This window comes from Euphorbia lathyris, chromosome 2 (assembly GCF_963576675.1).
Source record: "Euphorbia lathyris chromosome 2, ddEupLath1.1, whole genome shotgun sequence".
Taxonomy (NCBI): Eukaryota; Viridiplantae; Streptophyta; class Magnoliopsida; order Malpighiales; family Euphorbiaceae; genus Euphorbia; species Euphorbia lathyris.
In genome coordinates, this window is record NC_088911.1 from 55012035 (window position 1) to 55040003 (window position 27969).

Sequence of the window (27969 nt, forward strand, 5' to 3'; positions counted from 1 at the left end):
GGCAGATGGATGTGAAGAATGCTTTCTTACATGGCGAATTGGATCGAGAGATATACATGGACCAACCTCAGGGGTTCGAGAGCAAGGCTCAACCAAACTATGTATGCAAGTTGAAGAAAGCATTGTATGGATTGAAGCAAGCACCAAGAGCATAGTATGGGAAAATAGCAGAGTTCCTGATTCAAAGTGGCTACATGATGGCACCAGCTGATTCCAGTTTGTTCGTGAAGGTCCAAGGTGAGAAGTTGGCTATAGTATTAGTTTATGTTGATGATCTGATCATTACAGGTGATTCTGTTGCTGAGATCAATCAAGTCAGAGCCAACTTATCAGTACGATTTCAAATGAAATCACTGGGAGAGTTAAATCATTTCCTTGGTCTTGAAGTTGAACGCACGAAGGAAGGACTTTTCTTGTGCCAGCATAAGTATGCAAAGGATCTTTTGGAGAAGTTTGGAATGCTCGAATGCAAGCCTATTACAACTCCAGTAGAGGTACACACAAAGCTATGTTCCGCTGAAGGAAAGGACTTGGAAGATGCTACGATGTATAGGCAACTAGTTGGTAGCCTGATCTATCTCACTCTGACGAGACCAGACATATCATATGCAGTAAGTATGGTAAGCCGGTTTATGCAGAATCCGAAGAAGCCTCATTTAGAAGCTATTCGGAGAATTCTTCGATATGTTCGAGGTACGATGGATTATGGTATTTTGTACAAGAAAGGAGGAAAGAGTGAGGTACGTGGATACTGTGATGCCGATTATGCTGGAGATCACGACACAAGGCGTTCAACTACAGGTTATGTGTTTAGTCTTGGATCATGACCTATATCTTGGTGCAGCAAAAGACAGCCTACAGTTTCATCATCAAGTACCGAAGCAGAGTACAGGGCAGCAGCTACTGTAGCTCAAGAATGTACATGGTTAATACAGCTCATGAAGGATCTTCATCAGCCAGTCAATTACTCGGTACAATTATATTGTGACAATCAGTCAGCGATTCACTTGACTGAAAATCCAATGTTCCACGCAAGAACCAAACATGTCGAGGTGCATTATCATTTTGTACGAGAGAAAGTCTTGCGTGGAGACATCATGATGCAGCATGTGAAGACCGAAGATCAAGTTGCTGACATATTTACGAAAGGACTTAACGGTGCAAAATTCGAACATTTTAGAAAGCAACTTGGAATGGCGCGAAGTAATTAAAGTCGGTGTTGAGGGGGAGTATTACAAAAAGTCAAACCGACTTTATTAAAGATGCTAGAAAATTCTAGCTATGGGTTTAGAGTATTTATCTAATTTGTGGACTTTAGCAACAATTGATGCAGATTTTTCCACCGACCAAATTTGTGTGGCTGGTCTTCATCAACAGAATTTGTGGCCAATATTGTAATTAGTAACCGACCTTTTTGTAGTATAAATAGGCGAGTAAGGTTGTTTGCAGTGTGTGTAAGAAAGCAACAAATACTAATATAATAAAGTGTGTGTTCGTGTGAATGTGAGGGAAATGGAGTAAATGTGAGTGAAAGAGTGCTGAGAAAAGAATAAAAAAAATAGTGAGTGTATGCATGTCTAGTTAATAATTAATTGTATTAAAGTTATTTCAATTAAATTCCTCAATTATTCAACAATTAATTCATTTTTCATCTGTTGTTCTTCGATCTACTACAAATCATCTTGTTTCGATTAGTTTCTTCTCTTCTTTTCAATTGTTCTTATGATCTATTTTTCTTCTTCAAGCATATATAACAATTACCATAATATTAATTTTATTTTTAATGTTAGTAGGTAAAAACAATTTTACCATTACAAATTGAGTAAATTTTAAATATCATTATAAAATATATAGATTTTATTTTTTATTCCGTATCAATTGCATATCAGTTGGTTCAATTTTTTTTTTATATTTTTTAAGATTTAATAATAGAAATAAAGATTAATATTTTTTAAATCTGGTGAGAGATTTAATTTTTTTTCCAATTTTTTATTTTATTTTTTTAAGTCTATGATATCCTGATGTTAATAATTAATAATAAAAAAAACCACATATATAAAATTTATATGATAAGATTTATAATAAAGAAAACAATTTTATAAATTATTTTTTAAATTCATCCAACGTATTATTTTTGAATAAAATTACCATTAATTATCAATATCAGAACAAAAATTATACCTCCCTCTCTAAATATAAAAATTTGGTCTTAAATCTTATTCCATAAATCAAGAATCTTAGGATCCAAGGTCAATGAACAAATCCTATGATAAAAAAAGATTTGGTACTTGTTAGAGGTTGTGGACATAGTTGAATAGTGAAAGAACAGATGTTATGCATATAAACAAGACAAGCCACATTTACACTTCCGTAAATGACACGTGTAAGATTAATCAATGCTCCACCGTTTCTGTTCCCTCTTATATATTCCAAAATCATCCTCATCTCACTCTCCCCCCTGACTGAAAAAATAAAATAAACATACGAAGTGAAAAAAAATGAGCCAAGAACAGCAGGCAAGACCCGAATCTGAGTTGGAACCCATAAAGTACGGGGACATATTTAACGTCCATGGCGATCTAGCTTCCAAAGCCATCGCACCAGTTGATGCAGCCGTCATGCAATCTGCTGAAAACAGGGTCCTTGGGGAGACTAGGAAAGGTGGACCTGCCTCCTCTATGCAAACTGCAGCAAAACTCAACTTAAAACATGGACTCGTCGATCCTAATGAAGCCACAGATGTCGCCAGACACAAGCTCACCGACGTAACAGAGAAACATGTTTCCGGTGACCGTATTATCACCGAATCAATAGCTGGACAGATCGTGGCACAATATATTGAACCCAGGGTGGAGACTACAACCCCAGGAGGAACTCTTGATAAGGATGCTATTACAATTGGTGAATCGCTAGAAGCGGCATCTCTTTCAGCTGGTGATAAACTTGTTGAGCAGAGTGATGCAGCTGCCATACAAGCTGCTGAAGTTAGAGCAACTGGTGTTAACGAGGTTTTACCTGGCGGAATTGGCGCACAAGCCCAGTCTGCTGCTACCCGCAATTCCACCGGCGCTGATAAAACCACGCTTTCCGACATCCTAGCGGTACTAATTAATTAATTAGAACTTAGCGTCATCGTTAGGAAGCGGTAATATATATATTAATTTGTATGGAGAATATTGATATTGTGATGTGGTGGCAGGATGCGACACTGAAACTGCCGGCAGACAAACCAGTGACGCGGCAAGATGCTGAAAGGGTTATCCAAGCGGAGGTAAGGAACAAGCCGGACACCAACATGCATACAACCCCTGGAGCTGTAGCGGCGTCAGTGGCAGCTGCTGCTAATGCTAATCGAAACATGTAACTATATATACTTCTGGGACTGGATCGAGTGCATATCATATGTATATTTATATAAATCTATTATGTTTTTTTTTTTATCTATTATGTAATATGAATGAATGAACAATGTGACATTAGTGCTGACTCTTGCGAATAGAATATCATCCACTTGATCATTAATCTGTGGTATGGTTGTATTCGCAATTTAATTTCTGACAATTTGTTGTTAAACATTTTTTTAATTACAATTTTATGAAAAATGGATGAGCTTCAATGATTCATGTTAAGTACCCCACTGGTTATCAAATGCTCACTCATGTGATATTTTAGAACTAGATTAGGCAGTTCTGAACCTCGATTGGTCAGCAAAAGTCTGTTTACGTTCGAAGTAACGAATAAAGTCTGAGCGAGTCTGGTCAAGAGTAAGGAAGTAACGAATTAAAGTAAGTCAACCTTACCTTCTAGACAGAGGTAAGTCAACCTTCTTTACAGAGTGAGTATACTTTCTATTAGCTAACACTAGGTACTATATCTATCTTCTAGGTAGCTGCGTGGACTCTATCTTTCATGTTCTTTAGGAAAGATGAAGGGAAAAAAAGTAGAAAAAGGGGGTTACAAATTCCCCATCTCATTGGGGGCGGAAAACGAATCGACATCTCGATTTGAAAATACCTTTTCTATTTTAGTTGGGAAAGAACGGCGAAGTCCGATAGGGCTCGTTCAAAGCGAGTCCCAACAGCCTTGTTTTGGTGACGTCTTAACACTTTTATTTTTTTCTCACCTTGACCTTGGAAACTCCTATCTGTGTTGGGCTAGGATCTGCCCACAGTCCAGTCTGTTTACGAAGTCAGTTAGTCTGCTTACTTCGTAAGCTAGTTGTCGGAACGAAGTCAGCTTGATTGAATCATATACAATCTTTTCTTCTTTACCGATATCTGTAATATTACTAGATATCGAAACCATTTTTGGTTCATCAGCTGTATTTAAATTGACTTCATGCAATGCAATGTTATGAATGCTAAAGATACTACTTAAAATTGTGTGCGTAAGATAAAAATAAAGCAAAGAAATCTGCATGAACCCAGGATTTTTCAAAGCAATACCGTTAGCTAAGGGCTTTTCAGTTGGTGTTCAACCTATTGACCTGGCTAGGGAGTCTTCTAAGGTTACCGGTTAAAAACCAGACAGGTAAGAGTTAACGGTTGGTGAAAAAGCATAATAGGCAGGCGGAGAAGTTAGTAATGAATGAGTCGAATTACTTATCCCTCGGTCTATTAGTGAACTATCTCTCCAGGGATTGTGAAAGATGTTCCACTAGAAATATTCTTGTTATTGCTTCGACTCATATTCCCCAAAAAGTGGATCCCGCTCTAATAGCTCCAAATAAATTAAATACATGCATTAAGATACGAAGGCTTCTTATTTATATGATGGGGATGTGACATAGTATAGCAAACAAAAAAAAATGATGTAACTGTAACCTAGTAACCTAAAGCCCAACCTTTCTATATTTTCTATTTTAATTTTCTGTTATTAAAACGAATAAAAAAAAAGATACCTTTGAATGCCTAAAATAGAAAGTGTTGGAAATTTAAGGAAAATGACCTTTTATCCTTTGCAATCTTTTGTATTTTAGATTGGGAAAGATTGAGAAATTTATGAGAAAGTTGAAAGGTTTATATTGGGAAAGGTTTATATTTTTTATTTTACCTCGTAGGTAAGCAGTTGCGAGTAATTTTTACCGACATAAAAACATCACCAACACATTCTTTAGTAGGCATTGTGTCGGAAATACCGACTAATTTTAATCGGTAACTTGCGTCGGAGATTTCGAGAACATCACCGATCTATATGTATCGGTGAACTATTTTTCAAAATATTATTAAAATCTATTTCCGATAAATAATGCGATAGAAATGCATCAGAAATTATAAATTATTTTAAATTAATTTTATATTTTTTTTAGTTAATTTATTTGGATTGAAGGAAACTCATATATATATATAATGCAACATTAAACAATCTATCATCATACGGTTACGAAAACAACAAAAAAAAATATAAAAATTACAGACATTAAAACAACAGACATTAAAACATTAAGTCGATTAGTAAAAATTAGGAAAAAGTACAAAAATAAACCTTGTGGTTACACCATTTTTCGAACAACACCTATGTGGTTTAAAAGTTTATAAAGTGGTATCATGTATTTTATTCCGTTAGCAAACATATACCAAATTGACTAACGGTGTTAAAAGTCAAAGGGAAAAGAGTTAATTTGGTCTTTATATTTATTTATTTTTATAAATTGACTCTATTATTATCTAATTATTACAAATAAACCCCAAAATAAAAAATAAAAATTAAATATACCATCTTCTCTATCTTTTTTTAATTTTTTTTCTACATTCTCTCTCTTTTCTCTCATCTTTGTTAATTTTTCTCTCTTTAAAAATCAATTGAACACAAGAGCAATGAACGTAATAGTAATAATAATAATAATAATAATAGTAATAAAATGCTAATTAAACGAAAGGGAACACGCTAAATGTGAGGCCAGAAGCAGCTTGAACAAAAACTGAAAACAAACACATCACTGAAACAGAACCCACCGAGTTAACTCGCCCAAGTATCACACACAGCAAACCCGCCGTCGTCTGCACCATCCAAAGCCCCCACAATCTCCCCCTAACCCTAAATCTCCGCCCCCACAAAACTCCTCCCACTGGCCTCGAGAAGAAATTCGCCATTCCGAAACTCGCAGCAATCGTCCCTGCAACCTGAAGATTCACTCCAAATCTACCGTAAAAGTATCCAGCAATTATATTATCAGTCGTCAGTTCTGAACCAAAACAGTATCCATATGTGAATCCCAAAATCTACCCTCTATAATTCCCTAATCCATTCTTCAAAACTTCAAGAAACTCATCCTTTTTCTCTTTCTCAGCCATTTTCGGCGTAAATTTATAGTTTTAGGTCGAAGAATCTTGGCCGAATGCCAGAACTAGTGGCAGTGAAAAATTGAAATATCCCAGGGATAATGAATGAAACTCACCAAGCCATAAATGAAGTTAAATTCAAAGAATTAGTTGAAAATTTATATACCAGTGGCATAACTAACTGTGCGACGCCAGCTCTGGTGTTTTCCCAGCCGGCGGAGAAACCGTTGGCGTGGCCTCACGTTTCTCTCTTTAATTAGCATTTTATTATTATTATGAATTGATTTTAAAGAGGAAAAAATTAACAAAGAGAAGAGAGAAGAGAGAAAGAAAAAAAAAAATTAAAGAAATATGAAGAAGATGGTGTAATTGATTTTTATTTTTTATTTTGGAGTTTGTTTGTGATAATTAGATAATAAGGGGGGTTAATTTATAAAATAAATAAATATAAAGACCAAATTAACTCTTTTCCCTTTGACTTTTAACACCGTTAGTCAATTTAGTATGTGTTTGCTAACGGAATGAACCTCAAGGTACCATTTTGCAAACTTTTAAACCACAAGACTACAATCGAAAATGAGTGTAACCACAAGGTTTATTTTTGTACTTTTCCCTAAAAATTATAAAAGCTCTAGCCTTTTAGTCTTCACCTCCTCACCTCAATCTTCTTCCCTCTTTTATCAATTTTTTCCACTACTACCTCCTCCCATTTATATTTTAGTTTTCGTTTTTAGCTTTAGATTTACATTTTCTTGTTAGTTTGAAGTCTATATACCTTCTTGAACTTCTTTTTCCGTCAGATCTACACTTGTGAGCTATATCTCTTTCTTTTATTCTTTTTTCGGTCTTAGCAAGAGCGGAAAAGGTTTATCTTGTCCGTAGATCTATAGATCTGCGTGGATGCACAAACAGAAAGGACTCAGATCCGAACGTCCGGAAGAGCCTAAAGGATGGAGTATGGATTACAACGGTTTTTCAACGGGATTCGACTTATGAGAAGGATATGACTTCTATATTTGTTGTATTTGTATCTTTTCTGGTTTTTAGTGCTCTTTGTAGTCTTTTATTGCTCTTTGTAGTCTATGTATTGCTATTTGTAGTCTTTTCTTCCCTTTATGGGTCTTTGTCTGTATGGGATAGAGGTTTTATTCCTCTTTCTTTCGTGCTGTATTTGTATTATTAAGTTAATGGAATGATATGTGGCCTTTTATCAAAAATAAAAAAAAAAAAAAAAAAAAATAAAAGCTCTCTGATCAGTGACAATAGACAATACTACTAAAGTCACTGCTTCCTATTCAACTCATAAAATACATTAAAATAGACATGCTATTGTTCTAAATAAAAATTGAGCTAACAATAATTTTTAATACATGGAAACCATCTGCTGCATTTTTTGGGAATTTTTGCAATACATAAAGTTCTAAGATCCTCGTGAGCAAATTGACCAATTATGTCATTGAGATGGTTAACTGATCCTCATTAAAGGGAAGAATTTCACCTTTTGAATTGCTAAGTTCGTCACAGCAAACCAAAACAATTTCTGAAGTATCTTTAGTATGGGCACGCAAACCTCCTTTGGGAAGCTCCACACCCCCATTTTCTTCATTGAGACACATTTTTGTGTTATGCTCGTACTTCATGTGTAAGACCTACAAAAAAAACAATTAGAGTTAACTAGAGACAAGGAATACAATTACAAATAGAAGATTAGGTCCTTGACTATAAAATAAAGTTATGCTATTACAGCTTCCCAAAAATATGCCTCATTAATCACTACCATTTGATACTTAATTAAGGAGCCTAGGTTGGAGATACAAATCTATTTCCTTTGTTTTTTAAATTACTAAAACATGTCATAGGAAGAAGCAAGTATAGAATCTTTTTGGTAGCTTAATATATAGGTTTTCATGACAAGTGAGATGCATCCAAAAGAAACCATTATCTGCATATCTAAAAAGCATGAAACTTTAGCAAGTGTATTAGCAAAATCGGAGCAGTCATATGAAACAAAAAATCCAAGGTCATTGTATATTATATTACAAATGCAGAAAATGAAATGTTCAAAACTTTTGGTGGTTACCATAGAAGAATTTTCATCTTTGACACGCACCAACAACTGCCTCAATATCTTGATAACTCAATTTGTTTGCTCTCTAACATCATATCCTATAGTTAATTATGACATGGATTGGCAAAAAAAAATGTATGTTTTAGGATATGGACTAGCAAAAAATTGTAAAGTGTAATGTCAGAATAAAAAAATTATATAGAAGCAAACGAAACAAACATATTACAAGAATATATTAGATCAAATGTAGAATATTTCAAGTTAAAGTAAATAGATCAACAGACTGTTGAGCTTCACTTTGTGGTATTACTTCAACCGAAGTGAGTAAATCACCTTCTATTGCCTTTCCAGTAAGAGCAAACATCTCCACTTTTGGAAGCTGTACAGAAAATCAAATGTCCGGTCCAACATAAATAGTGGTCATTACAAGATAATAATTTCCATTGAGGAAAATGATAGTTTGCAAGTGTATAATAAAAGACCTGGAAATACAGTAGCAGTCTCAGCATATTCTGGCTCACTTGACCTTCCAAACACATCAGTGACAATGCATTCACATCTCAAGCTTTTGCCAATGTCCTCTAACCGAACCTTATAAGAGCAGGAAAGATATGAAGGTAAAGGCTCAAAAGAGTATTTGTCCCCCTATTATTGATGAACAGAACTTGAAGCTTTATAGTGTTAAATAATGGAATTGATAAGAACAATCTAATATAACAATCAAAAGTATCAAATCACTCAATGAAGAACATGAAAAATAAAGTAAGCAACCTGAGCTGTAGGTTGAGGAATACGATTCCCACCGGAAGCAATAAAATAAAACAAAAGATAGAGGTTTCCATCCAGAGAGGAGAGGGGGAGAGAGAGTTGGCGGAGGTGGAGGCGTGATTCCGTGAATCTTGGGCGACAGAGGTAGAGAGGCGATGCCATGAATCTTGGACAGAGGTAGAGACGCATATGAACACTAAAATGACGGTGTACTATGCGAGCATCAGGATACGGACATCAGTATATCCTGTTTCAAAATCAAATCTAAACACAAAGCCTCAAAATAACAATTGTAATATTAAGGGTAGAGGTGTCAAAATGAGTCATAACCCATTTATTCACCCATTTAACCCATCATTTAAATAGGTTAGGGTTGACCCTTTTATGGGCTGGGTCATAAAGAGGTTGAGCCATTTAACCCATATAATAAAAGGGTTGAATAGGTTTTTGGCAGGGTCAACCCAATAACCCATTAGTTTCTTATTCATCTTAAAATTAATATTCCTCCTTCTGCCATTTGATATATAAATTCTAGGTATTTTCTTTTTATTTCTCGGCTCTTCCATTTTTCTAAGTATCTGCTTCCTTTGTGTTTTATCTTTATTTTTCTCTGCTATAGTCTTGCAAAATTTGATTAACTTTGATCGAGTTACTGTTTTCTTATTTGGACTAGGGGTGTTCAACGGTCGGTTCGGTCTGAAAACCGAACCGAACCGAAATAACCGAAAACCGAATAACACTTAAAATGAGAATCGAACCTAACCGAATAATATTAACAAACCGAACCGAATCGACCTAAATATTTCGATTCAGTTCGGTTCGGTTTTCGGTTTCAACACATATTAAATAGTTAAAGTAAAACACAGATTAATAAATATAATTTTACAAAATTTATAAACTCTGATTAGTTATACTTTGTAATTTTATACCTGTTATTGTGTAACTTATGTATTATAACATATTCTTGAATATATAATCATGTAATTACAATTTTTAATCACAAAATACGCAAGAATTTAATGTCTAAACTATAAAGTTTACGAAAATGGATAAATATATATTTTAATTAAAAACAGCAGGACAAATCTAAATTTAAATTACATAATAACAATAAAATATGAAACATCTAAGATATTGGACTGAAGTAAAAGGTATATAATCTCTTAATCTCTTACTTTAATATTAAAATTAATTAATAACTAATTTAAAGAAAAAGAAACAATAAAACTACTTTTATAAATAATTTATAAATAATAAATCTAATTAACTTCTATTTCGGTCGGTTCGGTTAATTCGGTAATTTTATCATAAAAACCGAACCGACCGATATTACCGATTTTTTTATAAAATAAAACCGAAACCGAATCTAATAGATCGAAAAACCGAAATACATCAGTTCGGTCGATTATTTTGGTCTGGTTCGATTTTTGAACAATCCTAATTTAGACAATTGGTTTTTATTTTGTTCAACTTCAGTTTTGCTAAATTTCCACTCTAGATTTGCAATTAGTTTTTGTTTTGTTAAACTTATTTTGTTTGCTAAATTTCCACTCTAGATTTGTAATTAGTTTTTGTTTTGTTAAACTTATTTTATTGAAATTGGTTTATGTTGTAATTTATGTTAAACTTTTGTACTTATAATAATTGGTTTTATTAAACTTTTGTCTGCTAAATAAAGGGTAATGAAATGGGTATTATTGAAATTAAACTTTTGTAGAGTCACATGATATGATACGGTTACTGATACGTAACAAAATAAACTTTTGGTCGAGTTACTAATATATGTTAATTACAAATGAATTGACGTTAAATGAAGACGCTAATAGTTGAATTTAAATTGGTCAAATTGAATTTTAATTACATTAAGAAACTATATCATGTAAAAAGATGAATAAGCAGATATTATATTATATTTTAGTTAATTAGGTTAAATGAGTCGATCCGTGTAATTTTTACATTTTCACTTTCACGTTTATTTCATTTTTATGTTTTTACGCTTTTTTTTTTATTTTTGTTTAATTTTTAATTAGATTTGGTTAAATGGGTTAAATGGGTCAACCCATGTAACCCATTTAATAAATGGGTTGGATCATTTGACCTATATACAAATGGGTTATTACAACCTATTTATTAAATGGGTTGGGTTGGGTCAACCCATTTATTAAATAGGTTGGGTCAATCTTTTTAGCCATTTTGACACCTCTAATTAAGGGAATAGTTGTTCAAATAGTATATTTTCAATATAAATAAATGTAAATATCAGGAAATAGCAATCATTACACAACTTGGTCAAGAGACCCAAACTCAATACACTACAAGAAAATATCAGTTTACCTACGACATAAAGTCGTCGGTAATAATAAGATTTTCGTCGGTAATATTGGTTACCGACGACATACAAACGAAACTCATGTCGTAGTCAGATTGCTTGTTGGGAAAATGGTTACCGACGACAAAATCAATGTCGTTGGCATTAGCGACGACATTGTCGTTTCTAAGTTGTAAGTGACCAACCAAAAGGATTAATTAGTGTCGTTATTAGACACAACATATGTCGTCATTAAACGACGTGTCGTCGACATACCGTCGGTAATCTTCAAATTGAATTTGGCGCCAAATTAATTAGCGGGAAAAATAGCATCAACTTTGTCGTCAGTGTGCGGTCGGTAAATAGTATTTGACGCCAATTTAGAAACATATGTATCGTTTGTACGTCGTCAGTAATTCTGTCGTTGCTAACATGTGTTATCGGTAAGTTGTTGCTAACTTGAATCGTATGAAAGTCGTCTGTAATACCATCGTTGGTATGTCGACTTTTATATTATATTAATTTTTAAATAATTCTATAGCTAATAAATATCCATGCAACTAAATAATAAAAATAATAATCAAGTAATTAAGCTAATCAGATAATATACCTAAAATAATCACAAAATATATCCAAAATTACTCCAATATTTTAATTTTTGGGTATATCAACATAGTCTAACTGCAGCCTTGTCAAATTCCCATCAATATTATATTTTCCACATACTCTTTCAATACTAAAATTAAAACCCTCAACATAAAATAATTTGCTTCTTACATGTATAAACAAATCCATATATGTTCCAATATACATAATTACATAGATCCAAGACTCCAATTTCCATATCATTCACAATTATTCATGATTCTAGATAGTATGTCACTCAAATTCTCAACTTCATACAATTGCATCTTCAAATCATAAAAAATACCTTTATAACCAAAATCCCAGAAAAGGCAAAAGAAGAATACCAGAGAGTGGAGCACTTCCACGGGCTTGTGGTCTCGTCAATCAACTCGTTGAATTGTGGAAGCGTCGCTGGAGAAGATGTAAAAGTGAGAGGATAAAGAAGCATGCAACAATGGAAATGAGTGATCGTCGGAGATGAAAGCTGAACTGGTGAATATTAGGTTAGGAACTGAAATGCAGAGATGAAGACGAGAGGGTCGGCGGAATAGATGGAGAGAAGAGGGCTAGGGTTCGTGAATGAGAAGGGAGACTTAAAAGAGGGCTTTTATACCTCATAGTTTTATTTTGGCACAATACCTACTTTACCCTCTAAACTAAGGCTTGAAAATCAATTAGAACCTTAAACTATCAAAATAATCAATCACGTCCTTAAACTAAGCAAAAATCATCAATTGAGGCCTAATCGAAAGTCATTCGATTAAACGGTTTCAGACTCTCTTCCTCAAATCCATTTTGAACCAATATAAAGATTATTACAGTGTATAATAAATAGTCATAGTTTATGATTTTAGGATAGGATAAGAACTCAATTGATGATTTTTGCTTAGTTCAGTGACCTGATTGATGATTTTAATAGTTTAAGCTACTAATTGACTTTGAAACTTTAGTTTAGAGACTCAAATGGTTGTAATGCCTTTTATTTTAGTCTTAGTTTTTTTTATTAAACGTTCTTGACATCATATATATAATTTTTTTAATAGAAATATACACATACATAAAGACTTGTAAAAAAAAAGAATTTTTATACCTTGTAATTTTATTTTAATTTTTTTTAAAAGTTTTGAAAATTATAAATAAATAATATATATTATTTTTTCACCAACAAACTCTCAGTCGGTAACTAAAATAAATATGTCAGTGTTATCACCAACATTATTCAACACCGACCAATTATGTTGGTAATAGGAGCCAAAATTATCCCGCCACATATCACCGACACATTATTGGATAGAGTAGGAGAATGTGTTGGTGATTTCCAATGGAAATTATGTGTCGATATTCTGTCGGCATTTCCTACACATATACTTATCTCGGTCAATTCCGTCGATGATACCGATTTTTCTTGTAGTGTCTGTCCGTCATCATGTCTGCTCTAATCTCAAAAAACATTCCTGATCTCTCTAAATTAGAGCCTTTAGACAGTCTCAACTACAAAAGATGGTCTCACAAAATGCTTATATTTTTTGAACTATTAGACCTTGATTATGTTGTTCTTTCTGATCCCCTTGTCGACCCAAATGGTCCTGCTATGTCGCTTATTGTTCAACAATATGATAACCAGTCTACTAAGTATGAAAAAGATAACAAAACAGTCAGAGGACCTCTCCTTAATCATATGTCGAACCCACTGTTTGATATATTTGTGAAAAAAAAGTCTGCGAAAGAAATTTGGGTCTCATTAGAAGATAAGTATGGATCTGATGATGCTGGAAAAAGAAAGTATGTTGTTGGCAGGTGGCTACATTATCAGATGGTTGATCAGAAACCGATCATTGATCAGATTCACGAATATGAGAACCTTGTTGCTGAAGTTCTCGGTGACAGGATGAATATGTGTGATATGCTTCAAGCCAATGTTCTACTGGAGAAGTTCCCTCCTTCATGGAGTGACTTCAGAAACCACCTAAAGCACAAAAAGAAAGATTTCAGTCTCCAGGAGCTTGTTAGTCATATGCGAACTGAAGAAGCAAACAGAATGAAAGATAAGCAACTTTCCTCTATTTCTGTTTCTATTAATGCTAATGTGGTTGAATCTACCGTGATTCCAAAAGACAGATCAAAAGGACATGCAAACAAGTCCCAGAAAGGCTTCAAACAGAATAAGTCTTTCAAGCATGGAAAGGTCCAAAAGCGAAAGGTTGAATGCTTTGTGTGTGGAAAACCTGGGCACAAAGCATTTCAATGTTTCCAAAGGAAGAACCAGCAGAATTCAAATCAAAATGCTAACACAAAGCCTACCGGACAATCCAATTTGGTGGAGAATGGTGAAATCATTGCTGCTGTGGTGGTAAAGTCGAACTTGGTGGAAAACAAAACTGACTGGGTGCTGCACATGGAGCCACCAGACACTTATGTTCGAATGGGGAGCTGTTTCATCATTTTGAGGATGTTGCTGATGGAGAGTGCGTCTACATGGGTAACACCGCAACTGCTGGTGTTGTTGGTAAAGGAACAGTCTTACTCAAATTAACTTCTGGAAAAAGTTTGTCATTGAATAATGTTTATATGTGCCTTCACTTCGTAGGAATCTTATTTCTGGCAGTTTATTGAATAAGGTTGGTTTAAAAATTACTTTTGAGGCCGATAAGGTGATTCTTACTAAGAATGAGACCTTTGTAGGGAAATGGTACCTAGGTGATGGACTCTTTATCATGAACACTGTTTATGTTAACTCTGTTGGAAATAATGCAAGTTCTTCTGGTTCTGCTTATTTATGTGAGTCTTTGGATGTTTGGCATGGTAGATTAGGACATATGAATTATGCTTCTATTAAAAGGTTGAAAAATATGCATGTTATTGATATTGTTAATTCGGAGCATGAAAGAAAATGTTCTATTTGTGTAGAAGCTAAATTTGCCAAGAAGCCTTTTCCATCTGTTACTAAGAGAAGTACTGAATTGCATGAATTAATTCATTATGATCTAGCTGACTTTAAGAATTCCATTAGTAAAGGTGGTAAAAGATGGTATATGACCTTTGTTGATGACTTTTCTAGATACACCAAAGTATATCTTTTAAGATCAAAAGATGAGGCTGAAAGTATGTTTCTAAAATATAAAATTGAAGCAGAAAATCAGCTAGATAGAAAAATAAAAAGGCTTAGATCTGATAGAGGTGAAGAATACGGAACCAATTTCCTTAAAACGTTTTGTGAAGAAAATGACATTATACATGAAACTAGTGTGCCATATACACCACAACAAAACGGTATAGCTGAAAGGAAAAATAGAACGCTTAAGGAAATGATGAATGTCATGCTGATTAGTTCTGGTATGCCTGATAATATGTGGGGGGAGGCTGTTTTGTCAGCATGTTATATTTTAAATAGAGTTCCTCATAAAAAATTAGACAAAACTCCTTATGAGTTTTGGAAGGGGTATTCGCCTAATTTAAATTTCTTGAGGGTCTGGGGTTGTCTTGCTAAAGTTGCTTTTCCATCTTTTAGAAAACCTAACATAGGACCAAAAACCTTTGATTGTGTTTTTATTGGATATGCTTCTAATAGTGATGCCTTTAGATTTATGGCACTAAATGACTATACCATATGTGAATCTAAAGATGCAGAATTCTTTGAAAATATTTTTCCTTTAAAGAAAAATCTTGTGTATGATGATGTTGGTCCCTTTAATTCTGTACCTGCTAGTGATTCTCTTGCTTCTAGTTCTTTGGAAAACATGATGAATGTGAACATGAATCTAGAAGAAGTAAAAGAAGGAAAATAGCTAATAGTTTTGGATCCGACTTTGTTTCCTCTTTTCTGTTAGAAAATTCAGATAGAATAGATGATGTTTTTATGTCTGTCTATCTAATAGAAGAAGATCCTAAGACAATATTGATGGTTCAGCTAATGGAGCTCCCAGACAGACAGGTTCGGTGGTATTTTTCGCACAGCTCGGGAATTCCCTCGGGATTGCTTTGTGTTTCTCTAGGTTCGTCTTACGTCCATGCCGTGGAACTTCGTGCAGCAATTTATGCTATTTGTGTGGCTTGGTAGAGAGGATACATTACCTCTTACTTGAGTGTGATTCTATTTATATGATAAATCTTTTTTTAGCAACGTTCTAAATAGGTTGCATGAAATCATAGACATAATTGATTATAGTGTTTAATTTACATTTCAAGTATGCGCTTTCTTGTAACTCATCTTTTAAGTGGGGTTGACGCTCTGGCTTAATTTGATCAGACTACTGCGGGAATAAGTTAGCGGAATTCAACACCAACATTTTACAATAATTCCATTTCTTATGATTTTAACCTTATTAAACAATTTCGCTTTATATAATAAAAAAAGTAATTAATTTGTATAAAGTCGTACAAAAAGGTGAATTTGCATTTAGTTGGATATGGATATAGAGATATCAAAATGAAGAAGCGAAATCATGTTTCTATATAAAACATTTATTATTATTATTTGAGTAAGTTACAGACAGGTGGCCAATATTCCGTGCCAAATGTCACAGTTGAGAATGTACCCTCATATCATTCCACACCGCCATTAGCCACCTGTAAGATTTGTTTATTTTATTTTATTTTGACACACCTGTAAGATTATTAGCTTTGTACAGCTACACGTGTAAACACATCCTCTTCTCTTCTCTTCTTTGCACTCTTCCACTACCTATTTATGCATATTCAGTTAGCACCGCTGTAACTCTTTCAATCTTTTACTTAATTACCAATTGAGAAGTATGAGTCAAGGACAGCTACAAAAACTCCAGTCAGATGAAGAACAAGAAGCCATTACATACGGTGACGTATTTGGTGTTAGAGGCGCAATAGCCTCTGAGCCCGTGGCATCAGGAGATGCAGCAATTATGAAATCTGCCGAGAGATCAGTACTGGGCTATTCCCAGATAGGCGGCCCAGCTTCTGTTATGCAAGCTGCTTCTGGAGTCAACGTAGCAACCGGCGCTGTGGATCCTAATACTGTTAGTGATGCTGTTTTAAACCGGGGCGTCACTGTAACTCAAGATAATATTGGCGATACTCAAATTGTCACAGAGAAAGTTGGAGGAGAGGTTGTAGGACAGTATGTTGAGCAAACACTAGTAGAGTCAACACTAGGTATGGATAGTATAACGATCGGAGAAGCATTAGAGGCGGCAGCTTATTCAGAAGCAGCAGACAAACCAATTGATGAGAGCGATGCAGCTGCTATTAAAGCTGCAGAGGTGAGAGCTATTGGTAGTAATACCACGCCTGCTGGTGGAATTGGCGCACAAGCACAGTCAGCTGCACAGCTTAACGCCCTGATTATGCGTGACGAAAACAAAACCACTCTTTCTGATGTTCTGGCGGTAAGTATTTAATTGTAGTGTGTTGTTTTTTTTTTTTTGTAACTAAGAAAATTATTAAGGTTTGATGATCCTGTTAATGACAACTCCAGGATGCAAGTACAAAGTTGAGTGGGGATAAGATGGTGACGCGTGAAGATGCTGAAGGAGTGATAGGAGCTGAAATAAGGAACAAAGCAGATATGATGACTACTCCAGGTGGTGTTGCTGCATCAATGGCTGCTGCTGCTAGGCTTAATCAGAATGTTTAATGTAATATATGCCTGTGCAATGTTTTGCATCTATATATGCACGGGAGTGTCTGTATATATGAAGTATAAGCTATGAAGCTTTTCGTGTGTAAGTTAATTAATTTTGGGTCAAATACATGAATATCATAATTAAATATAAAATTACAATTAAGTCATATCATCAAACTTAATTCTTAATATATCATTATTTTCTATATGTTATGATTTTACATCATAATTTAAGAAATCTAGACTCCAATTCATAAATCATAAACCCTAGAAAATATATTCTATATTTCTAATTTATAAATTCTAATTCTTAAAATATATTAAAAGTACTAATTGTACTAGTTTGATATAATCTAAAATTATATATTTTAAAGTACTAATTGTACTAGTTTGACATAATTTTTAGATTATGATTTGATATATTTTATAAATAATTTTTAAAATATGAATTTCTGTGTAATGTTTTATCCATTCCATTTCTTGTTGGGTTTATATTTTGATGCGGTCCGCCCATCAGTTGTTGCTTCTAGTAGATCTGTTTATTACTTTCTCCAATTAGACCCCGGCTTGGACTGGCCCAACCTAAGAGTCCAGTCCAGTCCTCCTGAATAACAACAATTTTTTTTGCTAATATTTTCGGTCCTAATTTCTTCACTTCGTAATATTTTAAATTTTAAGGGGTTTTTGCTAATATTTTCGGTCCTAATTTCTTCACTTCGTAATATTTTAAATTTTAAGGGGTTTTTTTTTTTAAATATTGGGTGTAGAAAATATTAGGTAATGGAAAATTGTGTTGGAATGAGAAAAAAAATATTGGGTTTTGGAACATGATTTTTTTTTTTCCTATTAGAATGCTATAGGAAAAGAAAAAAAGTGGATGGTTATTTTTAATGGGGTAAAAAAGTGAAATATAAAAATGAATTGATGTATAAACCTATAAAAAAGAATTGAAGTATGGTTTAATGGAAAATATTAGAAGGGTAAAATATTAAAGGGGTAAAAAAGTAAAAATAGAAGGTAATATAAAGAAGAATGAAATAGGGTTTAATAGAAAATATTAAAAGGGTAAAATATTGAAGGGGTAAAAAAGTAGAAATAAAAGGTAAAATATAAAAAGAATAAAGTAGGGTTTAATAGAAAATATTAAGAATTTGGAAAAATCTTTCAAAAAGAATTTGGAAAAATATTTTCAGGGTAAAATTATATATACATATAAAATTGAAGAATGTGAACAGTATAATTTGAGAATTTGTGCCACAAATTTTCGGGTAAATTATCCGTAATTACATTTTGGTGTACAATTAAAATTTTGTCACACTAAACTGTACAACGTTCCAGTGACTTCCCACTAAAGCGTACAGCCGGTAAAAATGACCGGTCAATGCAAGTCAACGTTGACACATCAGCATTTTGACCACTTTAAAAGTAAAAAATTCACACCCTTAATATGAAATTACTAAAATACCTTCGTCCCTTCCAAATTGAAAAAAAGAACCCACTCTATTTCTCTCTCTAACTCTTTCCTCTCTCTAAAAGCTTTCAATCTCTCCATCTGTCCCCTGATAATTTAATTACTTTTATAGCCATTGATGTTTCTTCCTCATTCATCCTTCTCCATCCTTCCATTTTTCTTTGCAACTTCATCTGTCTATTTCTTTCTCTCTAACTCTTTTAACTCCTACGTTCTTTCTAAATTTCTCTGGTTAACTCCATGAACTGCAACAAGCATTTTGTCTCTCCTTCTACTTTAAAACCATTGGAACCGATGAAGGAAGCGATGGCAGTGTTGCTAATATCAGAATCGGAGAGGTTGAGACCGTGGCGGATTACACGTATGAGGGAAAGTAATAAGGAAAGAATTGTGAAATAAAAATGGAAATTTGTTCCGGGCAAATTGTAATACTATATAAGAACCCAAATAAAAAAGATAGAATTAACAATCATAAACTGATAAGCTAGCTTTAGCATTTTATATAAGATTAATAAAAAAAAAAAAAGTAGCCAGAACAAAAGCAAAAAAAGAAATCGAACTTTCCAATAAATTATTGGACAAAAAAACGAAAGAAATAGCAACAGTACCACCTAATGGAAAAAAAACTTGCATCTTTTTTTTCGATATAGCAATCTTTAGGAATAAGCAGTCTGGAAAAAGCCAATGGAGGTATAGAGAAGGTGGAGAGAGAATTTAGAGAGAGAGGAAAAGAGTGTGAGGGAGGAGTTAAAGGAAGGGGATAGGGACATTTTAGTAATTTTATAATAGAGTGTAAATTTTTGACCTTTTAAAGTGGTCAAATTGATGATGTGTCATGGTTGACTGACGTTGACCGGTTATAAAAACCGGCTGTATATTTTAGTGAGAGGTTATTGTAACGTTGTAGAGTTTAGTGTGACAAAATTTTGGTTGTACACCAAAGTGTGATTACAGATAAAGGTTGTACACTATGTATGTAATTTGCCCACAAATTTTCCAATCTTACTCTTCTAACTTACATTACAATATTACCTCTCCAAATTACTAAAAAAACCTTAAAGACCCAACAGCAAAACGATGTCGTTCTTTTTTTCCCCACTTTCCTGCTTTCTTTGTTCCCATCTCTCCAAAAGATAACCATGTCATCTCTTCAAAATATTAGCTTTCCATTTGTTATTAATTATTTGATATAATATCCATTTTGATTTCCTAAATTAAAATTTCAAAATTAATTAGGACCTTCAACTATTAAAATTATCAATAAAGACCCTAAACTAACCAAAAATCATCAATTGAATCCTAATTCTAAACAAAAAGCATTAATTGAGGCATTATCGAAAATCATTCAGTTGAACAGTTTCAGACTCTCTTCCCTAAACCATTTTGAACAAACACAGAAATAATTACAGTCAATATCAAATAGTCACAGTTTTTTATTTTAGAATAGGATGAGACTCAATTGATGATTTTTGTAAAATTCAAGAATTTGATTGATGATTTTGAATTGATTTTGAAGTTTTAGTTTGGAAGATCCAAATGGGTGTAATGCCTAATTATTTCAACTAAGTGTTTTTATTTCAATTAACTTCCCTCCCGAAGCAATGCGAGGGTAGCCATCTAGTATTAATATAAAAAGGAAATGAAATGGGGTTTATTTTCGGAAAAAAATCTGCTGTCCCAGCTTACCTATCCCCTCCCCTGTCTCCCTTTCATTTTTTGACATGTGTCCATCAGTTTAACGATTTCTAACATTTGTTAACTCTAACTTGGTTAACTTCCTTCACTTGAATCCAAGTCACGTCTTTCTCTCTTTTCATCGTCCATGTCTCACTGTGAACAGCATGAAAATCTCACTTCAATTAATTGATCATTTTCTTCCAATTTTCTTTCTCTTCTAATTATATTTCTCTTCTAATCATAATAAATTGGTATTTCATTCTCTGTTTATTCCAATTTCTTTCTCTGTTTCTTCTAATTTTCTTTCTCTGTTTCTCTTCTGATCATAATAAATTGGTATTTCATTCTCTGTTTATTCCAATTTCATTCTCTTCTAGTATGAAGTGTGCTAAAATGATTCCTGGGTTCATATTCAAATCCAGGAATGCCTTTTCATTATTGGATTCCTTGAGTCTACAAATAACTTTGTTAAATACCTCAACCTTTTGCCTCTATCTTTGTCTCAAACTCGGCAAAAAATCATTGATCTGCTACTGCAACTCTCTGTATCTCCCAACCAAAACCCCAGATACAACCAGTACAAAAGAAAACAAAAAGGGTGTTTTTCGTGGCAGTTTAATCACTTAAGAAACACAGGTCACACGAACCAGTTAGCTTAAAATACAAAAGGATAGAAAAATTAGAGTCCATTTCCATGGCAAAGAGGAAAAGAAATTTTGCTTTGAAAGACATTAGCCGGAGTTCAATATGAGCAAAATTGGAAGAGAAAGAAATATCACCAAAAACAAAATTGAAATAGAAAGAAGTCATAATCGGAAGAAAAGAAATTGGAGGAGGAAGAAGTATGTTAATGTTCTTTAAAAATATGTCTGTCAATTCGAAAGAGAGAAGTTGAAAGAGCAGGCCGTGAAGAGAGAAGGTAAATCTTGGTTATTAGCTGAAGGAAATTAACAGTAGTTTTAACTAAATTAGAGTTTTGTTCAAAAAAAAAAAAACAGTTAGAGTTAACTCATTGTTAGCAAACGTTAGAAATGGTTAAGTTGATTAGGAGTAATTTGACACATGTCAAAAATTAAAAGGGGGACAGAAAAGGAGATAGGCAATCTGGGACAGCAGATTTTTTTCCTTTATTTTCAATGGGGTTTAATAGAAAATATTGGGTAATTTAAACGTAAGTTTTTTCATCATGATTTGTTGTAAAAGTTATAAAAGAACTAATTTATCAGAACTGGAGTGAATATTAATCGGATTGATAGTTAGGTCACGGGTTATTTAATCGGATCGGATGATTCGGATTGGTCGGATTGGATATTAAATCGGATTGATAATTGGATTACGGTTATTGGGTTGGATCTTGATAATCCGGATTCATCAGACCGGATGATGTAATAAATAAATAAATAAATATATATTATATATATATTAATATATATAATTAATTTAAAATTACTTTTATAAATTATATATAATCATATGTATATACTGATAAAAAATTAAATTGATTCATTTTTTTTTTTTGAAGGAACATAGAATATTTGTTAACACTTAAAAGAGTTGCTTATTTTTCCAATTGCTTATAATATTAGTATATAATAATGTTTTAAAGAATAATAAAAAATTAAGAATTTTTAAGCAAACAAAAATATAAAGTTAATGAGGACACTTGTTATGGAGAATTTGAGATAAACAAGTATCCCTCAAAAGTAGATGCAAAACCAATCCAAAGTCAGTGTTATAAATACAATTAAATCTCGATAAATGAATGTTTGATAAAGTAATAATTTCGTTTATATAATAAATTCTTTCGGTCTCGATTTGGACCAATGAACCAAAGTAATAACCTCACTAAATTTATTAAGTAATAAAAATATTTAAATATTTAAGGATTCAATGAAAATATAAATTAATAATTATTGAATTATATATATATGGATAAATAATTAATTAGTTCCCATGTTTTTATCTAATATACTAATCAGTCCTTATATATATTTTAAGGTCCTTAGAGCATCTCCAACAGCCTCTTAAGTTGACTCTTAAGTTAAAATTTGAGGGAGAATGAAAACTCATCTCCAACAGCCTCTTAGTGGCTCCTCAAATCACTAAGAGCCTCTCCATCCTCTCTATTAATAGCAATGTTATCAGAACCGGACCGGACATCAAACTGGATTGATGACTGGATCACGGGTCACTTGGTCGGACCGGATGGCTCGGATTGGTCGAACCGGATGACGTAATAAATAAATAAATAATATTTATATACATTAAATATATATAATTAATTTAAAATTATTTTTATATATTATATATATCCAAAATAAATTATAAACAATTTTGGTTTGTTATTTTTTTTTTAATTTGAGTCTTAAATATATAATAAATAAATTAAATTCAGAATAAATGAAATTAAAAAATAAAGGGATGGGTCGAATTAATTAACACAATGAATGAAAATTATTGAAAATTAAAAATATTCATTATGATTTAAATATGTAGTAATATCTTTTCATATAATAAGTAATTTGTATACTTTTAGGAGGAGTTATTATTTGCATGATAAGTGTTTTTTTATTTTTTATTTTTTGTAAAACATGATAAGTGTTTTTAAGTCAGACAAAATAGAGAATGATATGGATAGGGTCTTATTTAAGTGTTTTTTTGGTAGATCCCGCCCTAATTAATTCGCCCAGCCCGCCCTTTAAAATTCAAATTCTAAAAATACCCAGCCCGCCTATGTTTCAACGCTGGAAATTTTTTTTTTAAGAGACTCGGGGTCACACCGGGTCCCGGACTGACCGCCGGGTCCCGGGTCAACCCCGGGTCTCTCCGGTTATTTCAATATTGAAATAACCGGACAGGCTCGAACCGGTTTCCTGGCCGGTTCCCGGTCGAACCGGTCGGACCGGCCGGTCCGGTCCGAACCTGATAACATTGATTAATAGAGAGCCTCTCTCCACCTCTTAGTGACTCCTAACTTAATTTTTTATTAATAATTTATTATTGATGTGTCTCTCTCCTCACACTATTGGTAATGTAACAATAAAGAATAATATTAATAATAAAATAATAAATAAAGAGTGAATATAAGGAGCATTGTTGGAGATGGTATATCTTAGCCACTCTTAAATCACTAAGAGTCAATTATTTATATTATTTTTAGAGAGCTCACTAAAAGTCTCTTGGAGATGCTATTAAGTTTTGTATTAATAGATTGTTTAGTCCCTCTTTTTATTTTTCTACATTAAAGTACAAAAATATCTTTAGTTATATAGGTAAAAAACTTATCTTTTATTTTTCAAATTTAATCAACATATTTATATAATATATATGCACTAACATTTTTATATTTATACATATTAGTATATAAAAAATTATTATTTATTTTCTTAATTTTTAATTCTTATTTTATTTATTATTTAATATAATATCTTTAAACTAATATTGAATATTATTAAAAATCTTGATAATTATTTTAAAATCATATTTCTTTTTATTTTATCATGAAGTTTATTAAAGATATAAAAAATTAAAATTTATAATTTTATATAATTATACTCATGATTTTATAATTTTAAGGTATTTTCATTCATTTTTTTAATAAAATAAAATTTACACCATTAAATTAAACTTCTATGAATTTTTTTATTAAATTAAATACTATATTTAGAGAAATTACGTGTGGCGAAAAAATATAAAATAGAAAAAAAATGGTTTATCATTATAAAATATAAGAAATGGTAGTTTTGTCATTATTTAGTTTAATTTGACCATGGACTCTAAAGAAGGACTAAAGAGTTGATAGAAATAAAACTTAAGGATTATATAATTATTTTAAAAAACACAAGGACTAACTAGTATAATTTATAAAATCATAGGGACTTATAAATTGTTTACCCTATATATATATATATATTAAGAAAAAATGTTGCTGCTTACTAGGGAGTTCGAACCTAGGACATGTTCATCTACACTCCATGTTGTTTACCACTGAGCCAATTGCTCTTTTTGTATATTATTTCGCGCGCTGATTAATATACCATCTCCCTTTTAGCTTCTATTGTTTTTTTGTTTAATATTTGACGGATGCACTTATTAATATCGATTAATATGCATAATAATGAATTATTAATAGAAAAAAAAGAAATGTGTATAATAATGAATTATTAATAAAAAATCCAAGAACATGCTCTAATTTCTTATTTATTTAATTCCTTTATATTTTTGTAATTTATGTTACATAGGAAAATATATTTTTTAAAACATACGTTAGGACATATATTTTAACTTTTAAAACACGAACTATGAAGTTTAGAACGTACGACATATTTTTTAGAACATACGTTATGTTTTTTAGAACATGTGTTATGTTTTTTCGAACATGAGTTATAAATTATATTATAGAACAAATGAAAAAACGATCCAGATATCTACTGATTTTTTAGAACATTATACTTAATTTTTAGAATACAAACTATATATTTTTTAAAACATACGTTATAACATGTATTTTAACTTTTAAAACACGAACTATAAAGTTAGAACGTACGACATATTTTTTAGAACATACGTTATGTTTTTTAGAACACGTGTTATGTTTTTTCGAACATGAGTTATAAATTATATTATAGAACAAGTGAAAAAACGATCGAAATATCTACTGATTTTTTTAGAACATTATACTTAATTTTTGGAACACAAACTATATATTTTTTAAAACAAACGTTAGAACATATATTTTAACTTTTAAAACACGAACTATGAAGTTTAGAACGTACGACATATTTTTTAGAGGGTTAGTTACATGAAAATCATGATTGATTTAAATAATTATATATATCTCAAACTTGTTGAATTAATTATACTTATGCCAAATAACCATGAATATATTAGGATATTATCATTTCCATCTCCTTAATAATAGGCATCTCCAAGAGTTTTTTTTTTTTTTTAATTTGAGTAAATTCTTACATTTTTTTATAATTCAAAACTCCCTTTTAACTTTTTTTTTTCAAAAAAAAAAAGTCTGTTTTCATTTACCAACCTTTTATTATTTGTATGGCTTTATAAATTATATTATAGGTTTATAACATATACTTTGGTTTTTACTTTTTGTACTTGGACTAATATTATGCATATTCATATTAATCTAAATCAAAAAAGAGGCAGTTATCCCGTGAAAAGCAGGGAAAGTGGAAAAAAAAAACTTCCGAAAAAATAAAATGGGATAACTGTTCTATTTGACAAAAACCATAATAAAATTTGTACTTTTTGATAAAATATAAAAAATGATCTAATTTAGTTGTAAATTTAATATAAAATATGATATTTAATGTAATTTCCTCTTTTTTTAGAACACGTGTTATGTTTTTTCGAACATGAGTTATAAATTATATTATAGAACAAATGAAAAACCGATCGAGATATCTACTGATTTTTTTAGAACATTATACTTAATTTTTGGAACACAAAATATAAACTTTAAAACATGCGTTATGTTTTTTAGAACATACATTATGTTATTTAGAATATGAGTGTTATAAATTATATTATAGAACAAATGTAAAAATGGTCCATATATTACTATTTTTTTAAACATTATACTTAATTTTTAGAACACAAATTATAAAGTTTAGAATATATGTAACAATATTTAGAACATCGTCCTTAACATTTTAAAATATAAATTACAAAAATATAGAGGAATTAAATAAATAAGAAATTAGAGCATGTTTTTGCATTTTTTTCTATTAATAATTCATTATTATGCATATTTCTTTTTTATTAATAATTTATTATTATGCATATTTAATTGATATTAATAAGTGCATGCATCAAATATTAAACAATGGAATCTAAAAAGGTCGTAATATATTAAGCAGCGCGACACATAGTACACAAGAAAGACAATTGGCTCAGTGGTAAACAACATGGAGTATAGATGAACAGGTCTTAGGTTCGAACCCCCTAGTGAGCAGCAGCATTTTTTTTAAATTTCCTTACCCAAAACTACGTAGTTTTGGGTGGTTCTCACCTAAGGTGAGTTCTCACCTAGGAAAGGGTTCTCACAAGAGCCCTCTTATATATATATATATATATATATATATATAGGGGATGGATCAAGTGAGAACCCTCCATTAGGTGATGACACTTTGTTATGTGAGAACAAGATAAAACGATTTGGTTTTGGTACCTTTAATTAAAGATTAAATAAAAAAATGAGAATGGAGAGATTCAAACCTAAGACTATGGCATAGAAACAATGACGCACACACCATCTATCACTGGGACACTTGCTTTAATTTGTTCATTATACAATTCTTTTATTTATATATTATTAAGTACTTTTGATGCTAAAAAAAATCCAATACTATATTTTTTAAATAAAAATACACTTATTTTAGTTTGTTCATTATACAATTCTTTTATTTATATATTATTAAGTGCATCTGATACTAACAAAAATCCAATACTATATTTTTTAAATAAAAATATATTATATATTTTAATAAAATTTCATATTAATATAAGAAAATATATTTTTTAAAACATACGTTAGAACATATATTTTAACTTTTAAAACACGAACTATGAAGTTTAGAACGTACGACATATTTTTTAGAACATACGTTATGTTTTTTAGAACATGCGTTATGTTTTTTCGAACTATAAAATTTAGAACAGACGTATGCTTTTCTTGTGCATTATGTCGCACGCTGCTTAATATACCACTGTCCTTGTAGCTTCTATTGTTTAATATTTGACACATGCACTTATTAATATCGATTAAATGTGCATAATAATAAATTATTAATAGAAAAAAAAGAAATGTGCGTAATAATGAATTATTAATAGAAAAAAAAGAAATATGCATAATAATGAATTATTAATAGAAAAAAAAATCCAAAAACATGCTCCAATTTCTTATTTATTTAATTTCTCTATATTTTTTGTAATTTATGTTTTAAAATGTTAAGGGCGATGTTCTAAATAATGTTACATATGTTCTAAACTTTATAATTTGTGTTCTAAAAATTAAGTATAATGTTTAAAAAAATCAGTAAATATCTCGATCATTTTTGCATTTGTTCTATAATATAATTTATAACTCATGTTCGAAAAAACGTAACTCATGTTCTAAAAAACATAACTTACGTTCTAAACTTTTTAGTTTGT

At 31.6% G+C, this 27969-nt stretch overlaps 2 protein-coding genes and 1 pseudogene across 2 annotated transcripts; 2 read left to right on the forward strand and 1 right to left on the reverse strand.

Moving 5' to 3' along the window:
- Window positions 1-2442: 2442 nt before the first annotated feature.
- On the forward strand, window positions 2443-3555 carry LOC136220461 (late embryogenesis abundant protein D-34-like). Its single transcript, XM_066008275.1, has 2 exons — window positions 2443-3101; window positions 3200-3555. Exons 1-2 carry the CDS (start codon window positions 2499-2501, stop codon window positions 3362-3364), a joined length of 768 nt encoding a protein of 255 aa, XP_065864347.1. The 5' UTR covers window positions 2443-2498; the 3' UTR covers window positions 3365-3555.
- Window positions 3556-5836: 2281 nt separating this feature from the next.
- Window positions 5837-12500, reverse strand: LOC136217006 (high affinity nitrate transporter 2.7-like; annotated as a pseudogene).
- A 4257-nt stretch (window positions 12501-16757) lies between these two features.
- Window positions 16758-17825, forward strand: LOC136220463 (late embryogenesis abundant protein D-34-like). Its single transcript, XM_066008277.1, has 2 exons — window positions 16758-17412; window positions 17502-17825. The coding sequence occupies exons 1-2, from the start codon at window positions 16804-16806 to the stop codon at window positions 17658-17660; spliced, it is 768 nt and encodes a 255-aa protein (XP_065864349.1). The 5' UTR covers window positions 16758-16803; the 3' UTR covers window positions 17661-17825.
- Window positions 17826-27969: the final 10144 nt, after the last annotated feature.